Raw genomic sequence first — 16104 nt, 5'->3', positions numbered from 1 at the left:
TTGGAATCCTACCCCCCACTAGTCCTGGTGGCGGGGGTAGAATTCCACCCTTCTAGAAGGAGACATGTCCTCGTGGCTGAAGAGTCAATATTCACCCCCTTCACCTGAAATCCCCCGACATCGGTGGGCATTTGACTATCATGCCCCTGGTCACTGGCAAGTGACCCAGATTCTGTCCCCTCTGCTTTTAGGTTCTTCTCATCTTCGATCCAGGCTTGGATTACACCGGACACTTTCCACTTGTACACCAGCAGCACTTTGCAGCAGATCGCCATTGAAACCTACGACGAAACCCGACATCAAAAGACCCCTATGCACCTGGCTTCCCTGTTTGAAGTAACTCGAGTACTCCGGTGCTCCCATGGGTGTTGACTCTAAAACCTCCTAGTTCTAAAGGGGTTTGCTCCAAGTCCTCTTCTAAGTGTCCTTTATCTTTAAAATTCCAACTACGACTTCCCCTATAGAAGTTATTGGTGATTCGCGGCTGTGTTTAAACACTGCACGCGTCCCCGTGGGTCCCCAGTGTCACTACTTTGGGTGGTTCCTGGTGACCCCAGTGGTTCTAAAGACTCTAGGCCTTGTATCTATGTCAGTCTTGGTTCTTATTCCACTTTCTTAGTATATGGTTTGGTACGCCGCTAGGGCTCCAAATATATTGTGCTAATTTACTGTGTGCTAAATACGTTTACTGAATGCACTTTCGCCTCTAGCCTCATAAAGAGACTAGAGGGATGTGTTTGGAATAAATACATAGATTTTATATATATACCTGGTGTGGTTCTCCTTTCATTTGGTCATTCTAGAGATTATAGGCTGGTAAAACAAGCTGCTTTGCATTCCTTCCAGAGTTACCTGAAGGCTGCTCTCCACAGCCACCACTAGGAGAGCTTTCTATAAAGATCGTCTTTAACCTACCATCAATAAGGGTCATTTGGACTGGTGCAAGGTGCCCACTAGAATAGTGGACAGCATATGCCAGGCCAACTTCTCACACTCCTCATGTTTGCAAGGACCATTCCTTGCACCAAACAGTGGAGACCAGCTCCAGAAGCCAGCCTTCCAATGCTGCACAGTGGGTGGTCCTGTGACATTGGGACCACCGGTAAGAGCCTGCGACTGTGGGGTCAAGTGAGGTTTCCTGCCAGAAGCCTGGGGGTTCCCATGTTTCTCAATGAGGTGGGGGAACCACAATGTGGTCAACTAGGCATCCGCTGGTTTTGGGGGGATGCCTACTCCGTCCTAACTCCAAGGAAGCCCCTTCCTCACTAACATAATCATTTTCAGTACATTTATCTCCAGATCAAACAATACCACCCTGCACCTTGTGTAAGGCGTTAGTTAGCCCTGGAGGAGCCATTTATGCATGTTGTGAGCAGATTAAAAGACAGAAGGAATGCTCTCATTGGTTGGATGGAGCTTGACGCGTCAGACAGAGTGACCGCTGGCAGAGTTTGGGAGCCAGAGGGCTCAAACTAGAATATCAAGCAGGACCCCTCCCATGCCATCCCAGACCTGGTGAGGGCACAAGGCAGAAGCAGAGCCTGGCCTCTGGAGTACATACAAAGGTGATGGGATGTTACACGCAGTGTAAATCGGCAGGGGTGGTCCAAGCCTCTTGTATGTCCAGGGACACCCAGCGAGGTTTGATAAGGTTTACTTTAATTAAAAGACACAACAAATGCCTCAGTGATATTACATTTGTCGTTAATAACTCTTCCTGGTTATAGAGTTTATTGCCTAATGGGACAGATTCTTTATTTACAAAAAACAAAATGGAAGCACTGAACGTTCCTTGGGTAAAGCTGGAGATGAGAGAGGGACTCGCGAATAGGCAGGTAGCAGTGACCCTCAGGCTTCCGTCACAGACACACACAGACAGAAACACACGGATGCACAGACACACAGACACACAGACACACACACAAACACAGAGGTACACACAGACACAGACACAGACACAGAGAAACACACAGACAGACACAGAGGCACACACACACACACACACACACACAGACACACACAGAGACACACTCAGACAGACACACACAAATACACACACACAGACACACAAACAGACACACACACACAGACACACACAGACACACACACACAGACACAGACACACACACAAACACAGAGACACACACACGCACAGACACACACACAGACACAGACCGGCACACACACAGACACACAGACACAGAGACACACACACACAGACGCACACCTAGACACGCAGACACACACACCCACACACATACACACAGACAGACACACACACACAGAGACACACACATACACACACACACAGACACAGGGACACACACACACAGACACACACCCACAGACACAGACACACAGACACACAGACACACAGACACACAGACACAGAGACACAGAGACACACACAGACGCTCACCCTGACACGCAGACACACACTCCCACACACATACACACACACACACAGACACACACACAGACACACACACAGACACACACAGAGACACACATACACACACACAGACACACACACAGAGACACACACACACACAGACACACACACACACACACACACACGCAGACACACCCACACACACACCCACACACACACAGACACACACACAGAGACACACACAGACACACAAGCACACACAGACACACACACACGCAGACACACACACAGAAACACACACAGAGACACACACAGAGACACACACACACACACACATAGAAGAAGCACCACCCAGTACAGCTAGGACTGTACCCTCTCTTCAGCCAAGTACTGGTGAACCTTCTTTATTGTACCTGTGGAAGGTACAGAATAACACCCAGCAGCTGTGGGTTTTGTCAGTACCAGGGGGAAAGGGAGTAATGAAAGGCTGCACCGAAGACGGGAAGCTAACATCTCCCCGCCCACACGCGGAAAGAGTGGGTTCCTCTGCTCTGTCTTTGTCCCCATCTCTCAGGGGTTGGCCGTGTTTCTCCATCACCTCTGTCTTACCCGAACTCAGCTTCCTGCATGGTTGTTCCAACAACAAACGGGACATCGCTGTACCCAGGCATCTTCTTCTCCCAGATCTCAAGCGGGGGCGCCGGCAGCACATGCCCGTCCACGATGGCCACGGGACCGATGAGCCTTCCCTTCGTCGGCAGGTCTGTGAGGTCGTCTCCTGACCAGGACGGGTACCCAAGCCATGGGATGGACTTCATGAGGAGAAACCAGAGAAAGAACATGAGGGCAGGTGAGACAGAAAGAGGGCAAGACAATGGAAGGTCCATTGTGCTTTCACTCAACACAACACACACTCATGTATTACAACCCATGGAAGGGAACTCCTGCAACCCACGCTAGTCCAGCCCTGCAACTCCAACAAGGCCCTGAATGCAGCCATCACCAATGCATCCTCAGTGATACAATCCATGGAAGGGAACTCCTGCAAACCCCGCTAATCCTGCTCTGCAATTCAACAAGGCCCTGAATGCAAGACCACCAATGCATCCTCAGTGATACAACCCATGGAAGGGAACTCCTGCAACCCACGATACGGCAGCTCTGCAACTTCAACAAGACCCTGAATGCAAGACCACCAATGCATCCTCAGTGATACAATCCATGGAAGGGAACTCCTGCAACCCACGATACGGCAGCTCTGCAACTTCAACAAGACCCTGAATGCAAGACCACCAATGCATCCTCAGTGATACAATCCACGGAAGGGAACTCCTGCAACCCACGATACGGCAGCTCTGCAACTTCAACAAGACCCTGAATGCAAGACCACCAATGCATCCTCAGTGATACAATCCATGAAAGGGAACTCCTGCAACCCATGCTAGGCCAGCTCTGCAACTTCAACAAGGCTCTGAATATAAGACCAGTAATGCATCCTCAGTGATACAATCCACGGAAGGGAACTCCTGCAACCCATGCTAGGCCAGCTCTGCAACTTCAACAAGGCTCTGAATATAAGACCAGTAATGCATCCTCAGTGATACAATCCACGGAAGGGAACCCCTGCAACCCATGCTAGGCCAGCTCTGCAACTTCAACAAGGCTCTGAATATAAGACCAGTAATGCATCCTCAGTGATACAATCCACGGAAGGGAACTCCTGCAACCCATGCTAGGCCAGCTCTGCAACTTCAACAAGGCCCTGAATGCAAGACCACCAATGCATCCTCAGTGATGCAATCCACGGAAGGGAACTCCTGCAACCCACGATACGGCAGCTCTGCAACTTCAACAAGGCCCTGAATGCAAGACCGCCAATGCATCCTCATTGATTCAACCTATGGAAGGGAACTCCTGCAACCCACGCTAGGCCAGCTTTGCAACTTCAACAAGGCCCTGAATGCAAGACCACCAATGCATCCTCAGTGATACAATCCATGGAAGGGAACTCCTGCAACCCTTGCTAGGCCAGCTCTGCAACTTCAACAAGGCCCTGAATGCAAGACCAGCAATGCATCCTCTGTGATACAACCCATGAAAGGGAACTCCTGCAACCCACGCTAGGCCAGCCCTGCAACTTCAACAAGGCCCTGAATGCAAGACCACCAAAGCATCCTCAGTGATACAATCCATGGAAGGGAACTCTTGTGACCCACGCTAGGCCAGCTCGGCAACTTCAACAAGGCCCTGAATGTAAGAGTAAACAATGCATCCTCAGTGATACAATCCATGGAAGGGAACTCCTGCAACCCACGCTAGGCCAGCTCTGCAACTTCAACAAGACCCTGAATGCAAGACCACCAATGCATCCTCAGTGATACAATCCATCGAAGGGAACTCCTGCAACCCACGATACGGCAGCTCTGCAACTTCAACAAGACCCTGAATGCAAGACCACCAATGCATCCTCAGTGATACAATCCACGGAAGGGAACTCCTGCAACCCACGATACGGCAGTTCTGCAACTTCAACAAGACCCTGAATGCAAGACCACCAATGCATCCTCAGTGATACAATCCATGAAAGGGAACTCCTGCAACCCATGCTAGGCCAGCTCTGCAACTTCAACAAGGCTCTGAATATAAGACCAGTAATGCATCCTCAGTGATACAATCCACGGAAGGGAACTCCTGCAACCCATGCTAGGCCAGCTCTGCAACTTCAACAAGGCTCTGAATATAAGACCAGTAATGCATCCTCAGTGATACAATCCACGGAAGGGAACTCCTGCAACCCATGCTAGGCCAGCTCTGCAACTTCAACAAGACCCTGAATGCAAGACCACCAATGCATCCTCAGTGATACAATCCATGAAAGGGAACTCCTGCAACCCATGCTAGGCCAGCTCTGCAACTTCAACAAGGCCCTGAATGTGAGTCCACCAATGCATCCTCAGTGATACAACCCATGGAAGGGAACTCCTGCAACCCACGCTAGGCCAGCTTTGCAACTTCAACAAGGCCCTGAATGCAAGACCACCAATGCATCCTCATTGATTCAACCTATGGAAGGGAACTCCTGCAACCCACGCTAGGCCAGCTTTGCAACTTCAACAAGGCCCTGAATGCAAGACCACCAATGCATCCTCAGTGATACAATCCATGGAAGGGAACTCCTGCAACCCTTGCTAGTGCAGCTCTGCAACTTCAACAAGGCCCTGAATGCAAGACCAGCAATGCATCCTCAGTGATACAACCCATGAAAGGGAACTCCTGCAACCCACGCTAGGCCAGCCCTGCAACTTCAACAAGGCCCTGAATGCAAGACCACCAAAGCATCCTCAGTGATACAATCCATGGAAGAGAACTCTTGCGACCCACGCTAGGCTAGCTCGGCAACTTCAACAAGGACCTGAATGTAAGAGTAAACAATGCATCCTCAGTGATACAATCCATGGAAGGGAACTCCTGCAACCCACGCTAGGCCAGCTCTGCAACATCAACAAGGCCCTGAATGCAAGACCACCAATGCATCCTCAGTGATACAACGCATGGAAGGGAACTCCTGCAACCCATGCTAGGCCAGCTCTGCAACTTCAACAAGGCACGGAATGTGAGACCACCAATGCATCCTCAGTGATACAACCCATGGAAGGGAACTCCTGCAACCCATGCTAGGCCAGCTCTGCAACTTCAACAAGGCCCTGAATGCGAGACCACCAATGCATCCTCAATGATACAATCCTTGGAAGGGAACTCCTGCAACCCACGCTAGGCCAGCTCTGCAACTTCAACAAGGCCATGAATGCAAGACCACCAATGCATCCTCAGTAATACAACCCATGGAAGGGAACTCCTGCAACCCACGCCACGCCAGCTCTGCAACTTCAACAAGGCCCTGAATGCGAGACCACCAATGCATCCTCAGTGATACAATCCATTGAAGGCAACTCCTGCAACCCATGCTAGGCCAGCTCTGCAACTTCAGCAAGGACCTGAATGCACGACCACCAATGCATCCTCAGTGAAACAATCCATGGAAGGGAACTCCTGCAACCCACGCTAGGCCAGCTCTGCAACTTCAACAAGGCCCTGAATGCGAGACCATCAATGCATCCTCAGTGATACAATCCATGGAAGGGAACTCCTGCAACCCACACTAGGCCAGCTCTGCAACTTCAACAAGGCCCTGAATGCGAGACCACCAATGCATCCTCAGTGAAACAATCCATGGAAGGGAACTCCTGCAACCCACGCTAGGCCAGCTCTGCAACATCAACAAGGCCCTGAATGCAAGACCACCAATGCATCCTCAGTGATAAAACCCATGGAAGGGAACTCCTGCAAGCCACGCTAGGCCAGCTCTGCAACTTCAACAAGGCACGGAATGCAAGACCACCAATGCATCCTCAGCGATACAACCCATGGAAGGGAACTCCTGGAACCCACGCTAGGCCAGCTCTGCAACTTCAACAAGGCCCTGAATGTGAGACCACCAATGCATCCTCAGTGATACAACCCATGGAAGGGAACTCCTGCAACCCATGCTAGGCCAGCTCTGCAACATCAGCAAGGCCCTGAATGCAAGATCACCAATGCATCCTCAGTGATACAACCCATGGAAGGGAACTCCTGCAACCCACGCTAGGCCAGCTCTGCAACTTCAACAAGGCACGGAATGCAAGACCACCAATGCATCCTCAGAGATACAACCCATGGAAGGGAACTCCTGCAACCCACGCTAGGCCAGCTCTGCAACATCAGCAAGGCCCTGAATGCAAGATCACCAATGAATCCTCAGTGATACAACCCATGGAAGGGAACTCCTGCAACCCACGCTAGGCCAGCTCTGCAACTTCAACAAGGCACGGAATGCAAGACCACCAATGCATCCTCAGTGATACAACCCATGGAAGGGAACTCCTGCAACCCACGCTAGGCCAGCTCTGCAACATCAGCAAGGCCCTGAATACAAGCCCACCAATGCATCCTCAGTGATACAACCCATGGAAGGGAACTCCTGCAACCCACGCTAGGCCAGCTCTGCAACTTCAACAAGGCCCTGAATGCAAGTCCACCAATGCATCCTCAGTGATACAACCCATGGAAGGAACTTCTGCAACCCACGCAAGGCCAGCTCTGCAACTTCAACAAGGCCCTGAATGCAAGAACGCCAATGCATCCTCAGTGATACAACCCATGGAAGGGAACTCCTGCAACCCACGCTAGGCCAGCTTTGCAACTTCAACAAGGCCCTGAATGCAAGACCACCAATGCATCCTCATTGATTCAACCTATGGAAGGGAACTCCTGCAACCCACGCTAGGCCAGCTTTGCAACTTCAACAAGGCCCTGAATGCAAGACCACCAATGCATCCTCAGTGATACAATCCATGGAAGGGAACTCCTGCAACCCTTGCTAGTGCAGCTCTGCAACTTCAACAAGGCCCTGAATGCAAGACCAGCAATGCATCCTCAGTGATACAACCCATGAAAGGGAACTCCTGCAACCCACGCTAGGCCAGCCCTGCAACTTCAACAAGGCCCTGAATGCAAGACCACCAAAGCATCCTCAGTGATACAATCCATGGAAGAGAACTCTTGCGACCCACGCTAGGCTAGCTCGGCAACTTCAACAAGGACCTGAATGTAAGAGTAAACAATGCATCCTCAGTGATACAATCCATGGAAGGGAACTCCTGCAACCCACGCTAGGCCAGCTCTGCAACATCAACAAGGCCCTGAATGCAAGACCACCAATGCATCCTCAGTGATACAACGCATGGAAGGGAACTCCTGCAACCCATGCTAGGCCAGCTCTGCAACTTCAACAAGGCACGGAATGTGAGACCACCAATGCATCCTCAGTGATACAACCCATGGAAGGGAACTCCTGCAACCCATGCTAGGCCAGCTCTGCAACTTCAACAAGGCCCTGAATGCGAGACCACCAATGCATCCTCAATGATACAATCCTTGGAAGGGAACTCCTGCAACCCACGCTAGGCCAGCTCTGCAACTTCAACAAGGCCATGAATGCAAGACCACCAATGCATCCTCAGTAATACAACCCATGGAAGGGAACTCCTGCAACCCACGCCACGCCAGCTCTGCAACTTCAACAAGGCCCTGAATGCGAGACCATCAATGCATCCTCAGTGATACAATCCATTGAAGGCAACTCCTGCAACCCATGCTAGGCCAGCTCTGCAACTTCAGCAAGGACCTGAATGCACGACCACCAATGCATCCTCAGTGAAACAATCCATGGAAGGGAACTCCTGCAACCCACGCTAGGCCAGCTCTGCAACTTCAACAAGGCCCTGAATGCGAGACCATCAATGCATCCTCAGTGATACAATCCATGGAAGGGAACTCCTGCAACCCACACTAGGCCAGCTCTGCAACTTCAACAAGGCCCTGAATGCGAGACCACCAATGCATCCTCAGTGAAACAATCCATGGAAGGGAACTCCTGCAACCCACGCTAGGCCAGCTCTGCAACATCAACAAGGCCCTGAATGCAAGACCACCAATGCATCCTCAGTGATAAAACCCATGGAAGGGAACTCCTGCAAGCCACGCTAGGCCAGCTCTGCAACTTCAACAAGGCACGGAATGCAAGACCACCAATGCATCCTCAGCGATACAACCCATGGAAGGGAACTCCTGGAACCCACGCTAGGCCAGCTCTGCAACTTCAACAAGGCCCTGAATGTGAGACCACCAATGCATCCTCAGTGATACAACCCATGGAAGGGAACTCCTGCAACCCATGCTAGGCCAGCTCTGCAACATCAGCAAGGCCCTGAATGCAAGATCACCAATGCATCCTCAGTGATACAACCCATGGAAGGGAACTCCTGCAACCCACGCTAGGCCAGCTCTGCAACTTCAACAAGGCACGGAATGCAAGACCACCAATGCATCCTCAGAGATACAACCCATGGAAGGGAACTCCTGCAACCCACGCTAGGCCAGCTCTGCAACATCAGCAAGGCCCTGAATGCAAGATCACCAATGAATCCTCAGTGATACAACCCATGGAAGGGAACTCCTGCAACCCACGCTAGGCCAGCTCTGCAACTTCAACAAGGCACGGAATGCAAGACCACCAATGCATCCTCAGTGATACAACCCATGGAAGGGAACTCCTGCAACCCACGCTAGGCCAGCTCTGCAACATCAGCAAGGCCCTGAATACAAGCCCACCAATGCATCCTCAGTGATACAACCCATGGAAGGGAACTCCTGCAACCCACGCTAGGCCAGCTCTGCAACTTCAACAAGGCCCTGAATGCAAGTCCACCAATGCATCCTCAGTGATACAACCCATGGAAGGAACTTCTGCAACCCACGCAAGGCCAGCTCTGCAACTTCAACAAGGCCCTGAATGCAAGAACGCCAATGCATCCTCAGTGATACAACCCATGGAAGGGAACTCCTGCAACCCACGCTAGGCCACCTCTGCAACTCCAACAAGGCCCTGAATACAAGACCACCAATGCATCCTCAGTGATACAACCCATGGAAGGAACTTCTGCAACCCACGCAAGGCCAGCTCTGCAACTTCAACAAGGCCCTGAATGCAAGAACGCCAATGCATCCTCAGTGATACAACCCATGAAAGGGAACTCCTGCAACCCACGCTAGGCCAGCCCTGCAACTTCAACAAAGCCCTGAATGCAAGACCACCAAAGCATCCTCAGTGATACAATCCATGGAAGGGAACTCTTGCGACCCACGCTAGGCCAGCTCGGCAACTTCAACAAGGCCCTGAATGTAAGAGTAAACAATGCATCCTCAGTGATACAATCCATGGAAGGGAACTCCTGCAACCCACGCTAGGCCAGCTTTGCAACTTCAACAAGACCCTGAATGCAAGACCACCAATGCATCCTCAGTGATACAATCCATGGAAGGGAACTCCTGCAACCCACGATACGGCAGCTCTGCAACTTCAACAAGACCCTGAATGCAAGACCACCAATGCATCCTCAGTGATACAATCCACGGAAGGGAACTCCTGCAACCCACGATACGGCAGCTCTGCAACTTCAACAAGACCCTGAATGCAAGACCACCAATGCATCCTCAGTGATACAATCCATGAAAGAGAACTCCTGCAACCCATGCTAGGCCAGCTCTGCAACTTCAACAAGGCTCTGAATATAAGACCAGTAATGCATCCTCAGTGATACAATCCACGGAAGGGAACTCCTGCAACCCATGCTAGGCCAGCTCTGCAACTTCAACAAGGCTCTGAATATAAGACCAGTAATGCATCCTCAGTGATACAATCCACGGAAGGGTACTCCTGCAACCCATGCTAGGCCAGCCCTGCAACTTCAACAAGGCCCTGAATGCAAGACCACCAATGCATCCTCAGTGATACAATCCACGGAAGGGAACTCCTGCAACCCACGATACGGCAGCTCTGCAACTTCAACAAGACCCTGAATGCAAGACCACCAATGCATCCTCTGTGATACAATCCACGGAAGGGAACTCCTGCAACCCACGATACGGCAGCTCTGCAACTTCAACAAGACCCTGAATGCAAGACCACCAATGCATCCTCAGTGATACAATCCATGAAAGGGAACTCCTGAAACCCATGCTAGGCCAGCTCTGCAACTTCAACAAGGCTCTGAATATAAGACCAGTAATGCATCCTCAGTGATACAATCCACGGAAGGGAACTCCTGCAACCCACGCTAGGCCAGCCCTGCAACTTCAACAAGGCCCTGAATACAAGACCACCAATGCATCCTCAGTGATACAACCCATGGAAGGAACTTCTGCAACCCACGCAAGGCCAGCTCTGCAACTTCAACAAGGCCCTGAATGCAAGAACGCCAATGCATCCTCAGTGATACAACCCATGAAAGGGAACTCCTGCAACCCACGCTAGGCCAGCCCTGCAACTTCAACAAAGCCCTGAATGCAAGACCACCAAAGCATCCTCAGTGATACAATCCATGGAAGGGAACTCTTGCGACCCACGCTAGGCCAGCTCGGCAACTTCAACAAGGCCCTGAATGTAAGAGTAAACAATGCATCCTCAGTGATACAATCCATGGAAGGGAACTCCTGCAACCCACGCTAGGCCAGCTTTGCAACTTCAACAAGACCCTGAATGCAAGACCACCAATGCATCCTCAGTGATACAATCCATGGAAGGGAACTCCTGCAACCCACGATACGGCAGCTCTGCAACTTCAACAAGACCCTGAATGCAAGACCACCAATGCATCCTCAGTGATACAATCCACGGAAGGGAACTCCTGCAACCCACGATACGGCAGCTCTGCAACTTCAACAAGACCCTGAATGCAAGACCACCAATGCATCCTCAGTGATACAATCCATGAAAGAGAACTCCTGCAACCCATGCTAGGCCAGCTCTGCAACTTCAACAAGGCTCTGAATATAAGACCAGTAATGCATCCTCAGTGATACAATCCACGGAAGGGAACTCCTGCAACCCATGCTAGGCCAGCTCTGCAACTTCAACAAGGCTCTGAATATAAGACCAGTAATGCATCCTCAGTGATACAATCCACGGAAGGGTACTCCTGCAACCCATGCTAGGCCAGCCCTGCAACTTCAACAAGGCCCTGAATGCAAGACCACCAATGCATCCTCAGTGATACAATCCACGGAAGGGAACTCCTGCAACCCACGATACGGCAGCTCTGCAACTTCAACAAGACCCTGAATGCAAGACCACCAATGCATCCTCTGTGATACAATCCACGGAAGGGAACTCCTGCAACCCACGATACGGCAGCTCTGCAACTTCAACAAGACCCTGAATGCAAGACCACCAATGCATCCTCAGTGATACAATCCATGAAAGGGAACTCCTGAAACCCATGCTAGGCCAGCTCTGCAACTTCAACAAGGCTCTGAATATAAGACCAGTAATGCATCCTCAGTGATACAATCCACGGAAGGGAACTCCTGCAACCCACGCTAGGCCAGCCCTGCAACTTCAACAAGGCCCTGAATGCAAGACCACCAAAGCATCCTCATTGATTCAACCTATGGAAGGGAACTCCTGCAACCCACGCTAGGCCAGCTTTGCAACTTCAACAAGGCCCTGAATGCAAGACCACCAATGTATCCTCAGTGATACAATCCATGGAAGGGAACTCCTGCAACCCTTGCTAGGCCAGCTCTGCAACTTCAACAAGGCCCTGAATGCAAGACCAGCAATGCATCCTCAGTGATACAACCCATGAAAGGGAACTCCTGCAACCCACGCTAGGCCAGCCCTGCAACTTCAACAAGGCCCTGAATGCAAGACCACCAAAGCATCCTCAGTGATACAATCCATGGAAGGGAACTCTTGCGACCCACGCTAGGCCAGCTCGGCAACTTCAACAAGGCCCTGAATGTAAGAGTAAACAATGCATCCTCAGTGATACAATCCATGGAAGGGAACTCCTGCAACCCACGCTAGGCCAGCTTTGCAACTTCAACAAGACCCTGAATGCAAGACCACCAATGCATCCTCAGTGATACAATCCATGGAAGGGAACTCCTGCAACCCACGATACGGCAGCTCTGCAACTTCAACAAGACCCTGAATGCAAGACCACCAATGCATCCTCAGTGATACAATCCACGGAAGGGAACTCCTGCAACCCACGATACGGCAGCTCTGCAACTTCAACAAGACCCTGAATGCAAGACCACCAATGCATCCTCAGTGATACAATCCATGAAAGGGAACTCCTGCAACCCATGCTAGGCCAGCTCTGCAACTTCAACAAGGCTCTGAATATAAGACCAGTAATGCATCCTCAGTGATACAATCCACGGAAGGGAACTCCTGCAACCCATGCTAGGCCAGCTCTGCAACTTCAACAAGGCTCTGAATATAAGACCAGTAATGCATCCTCAGTGATACAATCCACGGAAGGGAACTCCTGCAACCCATGCTAGGCCAGCCCTGCAACTTCAACAAGGCCCTGAATGCAAGACCACCAATGCATCCTCAGTGATACAATCCACAGAAGGGAACTCCTGCAACCCACGATACGGCAGCTCTGCAACTTCAACAAGACCCTGAATGCAAGACCACCAATGCATCCTCAGTGATACAATCCACGGAAGGGAACTCCTGCAACCCACGATACGGCAGCTCTGCAACTTCAACAAGACCCTGAATGCAAGACCACCAATGCATCCTCAGTGATACAATCCATGAAAGGGAACTCCTGAAACCCACGCTAGGCCAGCCCTGCAACTTCAACAAGGCCCTGAATGCAAGACCACCAAAGCATCCTCATTGATTCAACCTATGGAAGGGAACTCCTGCAACCCACGCTAGGCCAGCTTTGCAACTTCAACAAGGCCCTGAATGCAAGACCACCAATGCATCCTCAGTGATACAATCCATGGAAGGGAACTCCTGCAACCCTTGCTAGGCCAGCTCTGCAACTTCAACAAGGCCCTGAATGCAAGACCAGCAATGCATCCTCAGTGATACAACCCATGAAAGGGAACTCCTGCAACCCACGCTAGGCCAGCCCTGCAACTTCAACAAGGCCCTGAATGCAAGACCACCAAAGCATCCTCAGTGATACAATCCATGGAAGGGAACTCTTGCGACCCACGCTAGGCCAGCTCGGCAACTTCAACAAGGCCCTGAATGTAAGAGTAAACAATGCATCCTCAGTGATACAATCCATGGAAGGGAACTCCTGCAACCCACGCTAGGCCAGCTCTGCAACATCAACAAGGCCCTGAATGCAAGACCACCAATGCATCCTCAGTGATACAACCCATGGAAGGGAACTCCTGCAACCCATGCTAGGCCAGCTCTGCAACTTCAACAAGGCACGGAATGTGAGACCACCAATGCATCCTCAGTGATACAACCCATGGAAGGGAACTCCTGCAACCCACGCTAGGCCAGCTCTGCAACTTCAACAAGGCCCTGAATGCGAGACCACCAATGCATCCTCGATGATACAATCCTTGGAAGGGAACTCCTGCAACCCACGCTAGGCCAGCTCTGCAACTTTAACAAGGCCATGAATGCAAGACCACCAATGCATCCTCAGTAATACAACCCATGGAAGGGAACTCCTGCAACCCACGCCACGCCAGCTCTGCAACTTCAACAAGGCCCTGAATGCGAGACCACCAATGCATCCTCAGTGATACAATCCATTGAAGGCAACTCCTGCAACCCACGCTAGGCCAGCTCTGCAACTTCAGCAAGGACCTGAATGCACGACCACCAATGCATCCTCAGTGAAACAATCCATGGAAGGGAACTCCTGCAACCCACGCTAGGCCAGCTCTGCAACTTCAACAAGGCCCTGAATGCGAGACCACCAATGCATCCTCAGTGATACAATCCATGGAAGGGAACTCCTGCAACCCACGCTAGGCCAGCTCTGCAACTTCAGCAAGGACCTGAATGCGAGACCACCAATGCATCCTCAGTGATACAATCCATGGAAGGGAACTCCTGCAACCCACGCTAGGCCAGCTCTGCAACATCAACAAGGCCCTGAATGCAAGACCACCAATGCATCCTCAGTGATAAAACCCATGGAAGGGAACTCCTGCAACCCACGCTAGGCCAGCTCTGCAACTTCAACAAGGCACGGAATGCAAGACCACCAATGCATCCTCAGCGATACAACCCATGGAAGGGAACTCCTGGAACCCACGCTAGGCCAGCTCTGCAACTTCAACAAGGCCCTGAATGTGAGACCACCAATGCATCCTCAGTGATACAACCCATGGAAGGGAACTCCTGCAACCCATGCTAGGCCAGCTCTGCAACATCAGCAAGGCCCTGAATGCAAGATCACCAATGCATCCTCAGTGATACAACCCATGGAAGGGAACTCCTGCAACCCACGCTAGGCCAGCTCTGCAACTTCAACAAGGCACGGAATGCAAGACCACCAATGCATCCTCAGTGATACAACCCATGGAAGGGAACTCCTGCAACCCACGCTAGGCCAGCTCTGCAACATCAGCAAGGCCCTGAATGCAAGATCACCAATGCATCCTCAGTGATACAACCCATGGAAGGGAACTCCTGCAACCCACGCTAGGCCAGCTCTGCAACTTCAACAAGGCACGGAATGCAAGACCACCAATGCATCCTCAGTGATACAACCCATGGAAGGGAACTCCTGCAACCCACGCTAGGCCAGCTCTGCAACATCAGCAAGGCCCTGAATACAAGACCATCAATGCATCCTCAGTGATACAACCCATGGAAGGGAACTCCTGCAACCCACGCTAGGCCAGCTCTGCAACATCAGCAAGGCCCTGAATACAAGCCCACCAATGCATCCTCAGTGATACAACCCATGGAAGGGAACTCCTGCAACCCACGCTAGGCCAGCTCTGCAACTTCAACAAGGCCCTGAATGCAAGTCCACCAATGCATCCTCAGTGATACAACCCATGGAAGGAACTTCTGCAACCCACACAAGGCCAGCTCTGCAACTTCAACAAGGCCCTGAATGCAAGAACGCCAATGCATCCTCAGTGATACAACCCATGGAAGGGAACTCCTGCAACCCACGCTAGGCCACCTCTGCAACTCCAACAAGGCCCTGAATACAAGACCACCAATGCATCCTCAGTGATACAACCCATGGAAGGAACTTCTGCAACCCACGCAAGGCCAGCTCTGCAACTTCAACAAGGCCCTGAATGCAAGAACGCCA

The 16104-nt window shown here is 51.3% G+C and overlaps 1 protein-coding gene across 4 annotated transcripts in view; it reads right to left on the bottom strand.

Annotated features, from left to right (window-relative positions):
* Window positions 1–16104, bottom strand: part of LOC144826085 (para-nitrobenzyl esterase-like) — a 370560-nt gene that overhangs the window by 28090 nt on the left and 326366 nt on the right. For all 4 annotated transcript variants that reach the window (XM_078684441.1, XM_078684442.1, XM_078684439.1 and 1 more), the window contains exon 5: window positions 3002–3204. In XM_078684441.1, the coding sequence (XP_078540567.1) occupies window positions 3002–3204 (203 nt within the window). The remainder of the gene's footprint in view (window positions 1–3001; window positions 3205–16104) is intronic.

The sequence above is a fragment of the Lissotriton helveticus genome, chromosome 3_2 (genome assembly GCF_964261635.1).
Source record: "Lissotriton helveticus chromosome 3_2, aLisHel1.1, whole genome shotgun sequence".
Lineage (NCBI taxonomy): Eukaryota > Metazoa > Chordata > Amphibia > Caudata > Salamandridae > Lissotriton > Lissotriton helveticus.
Note: the sequence above shows the minus strand (reverse complement) of the source record. Positions and strands in the feature narration are given on the sequence as shown.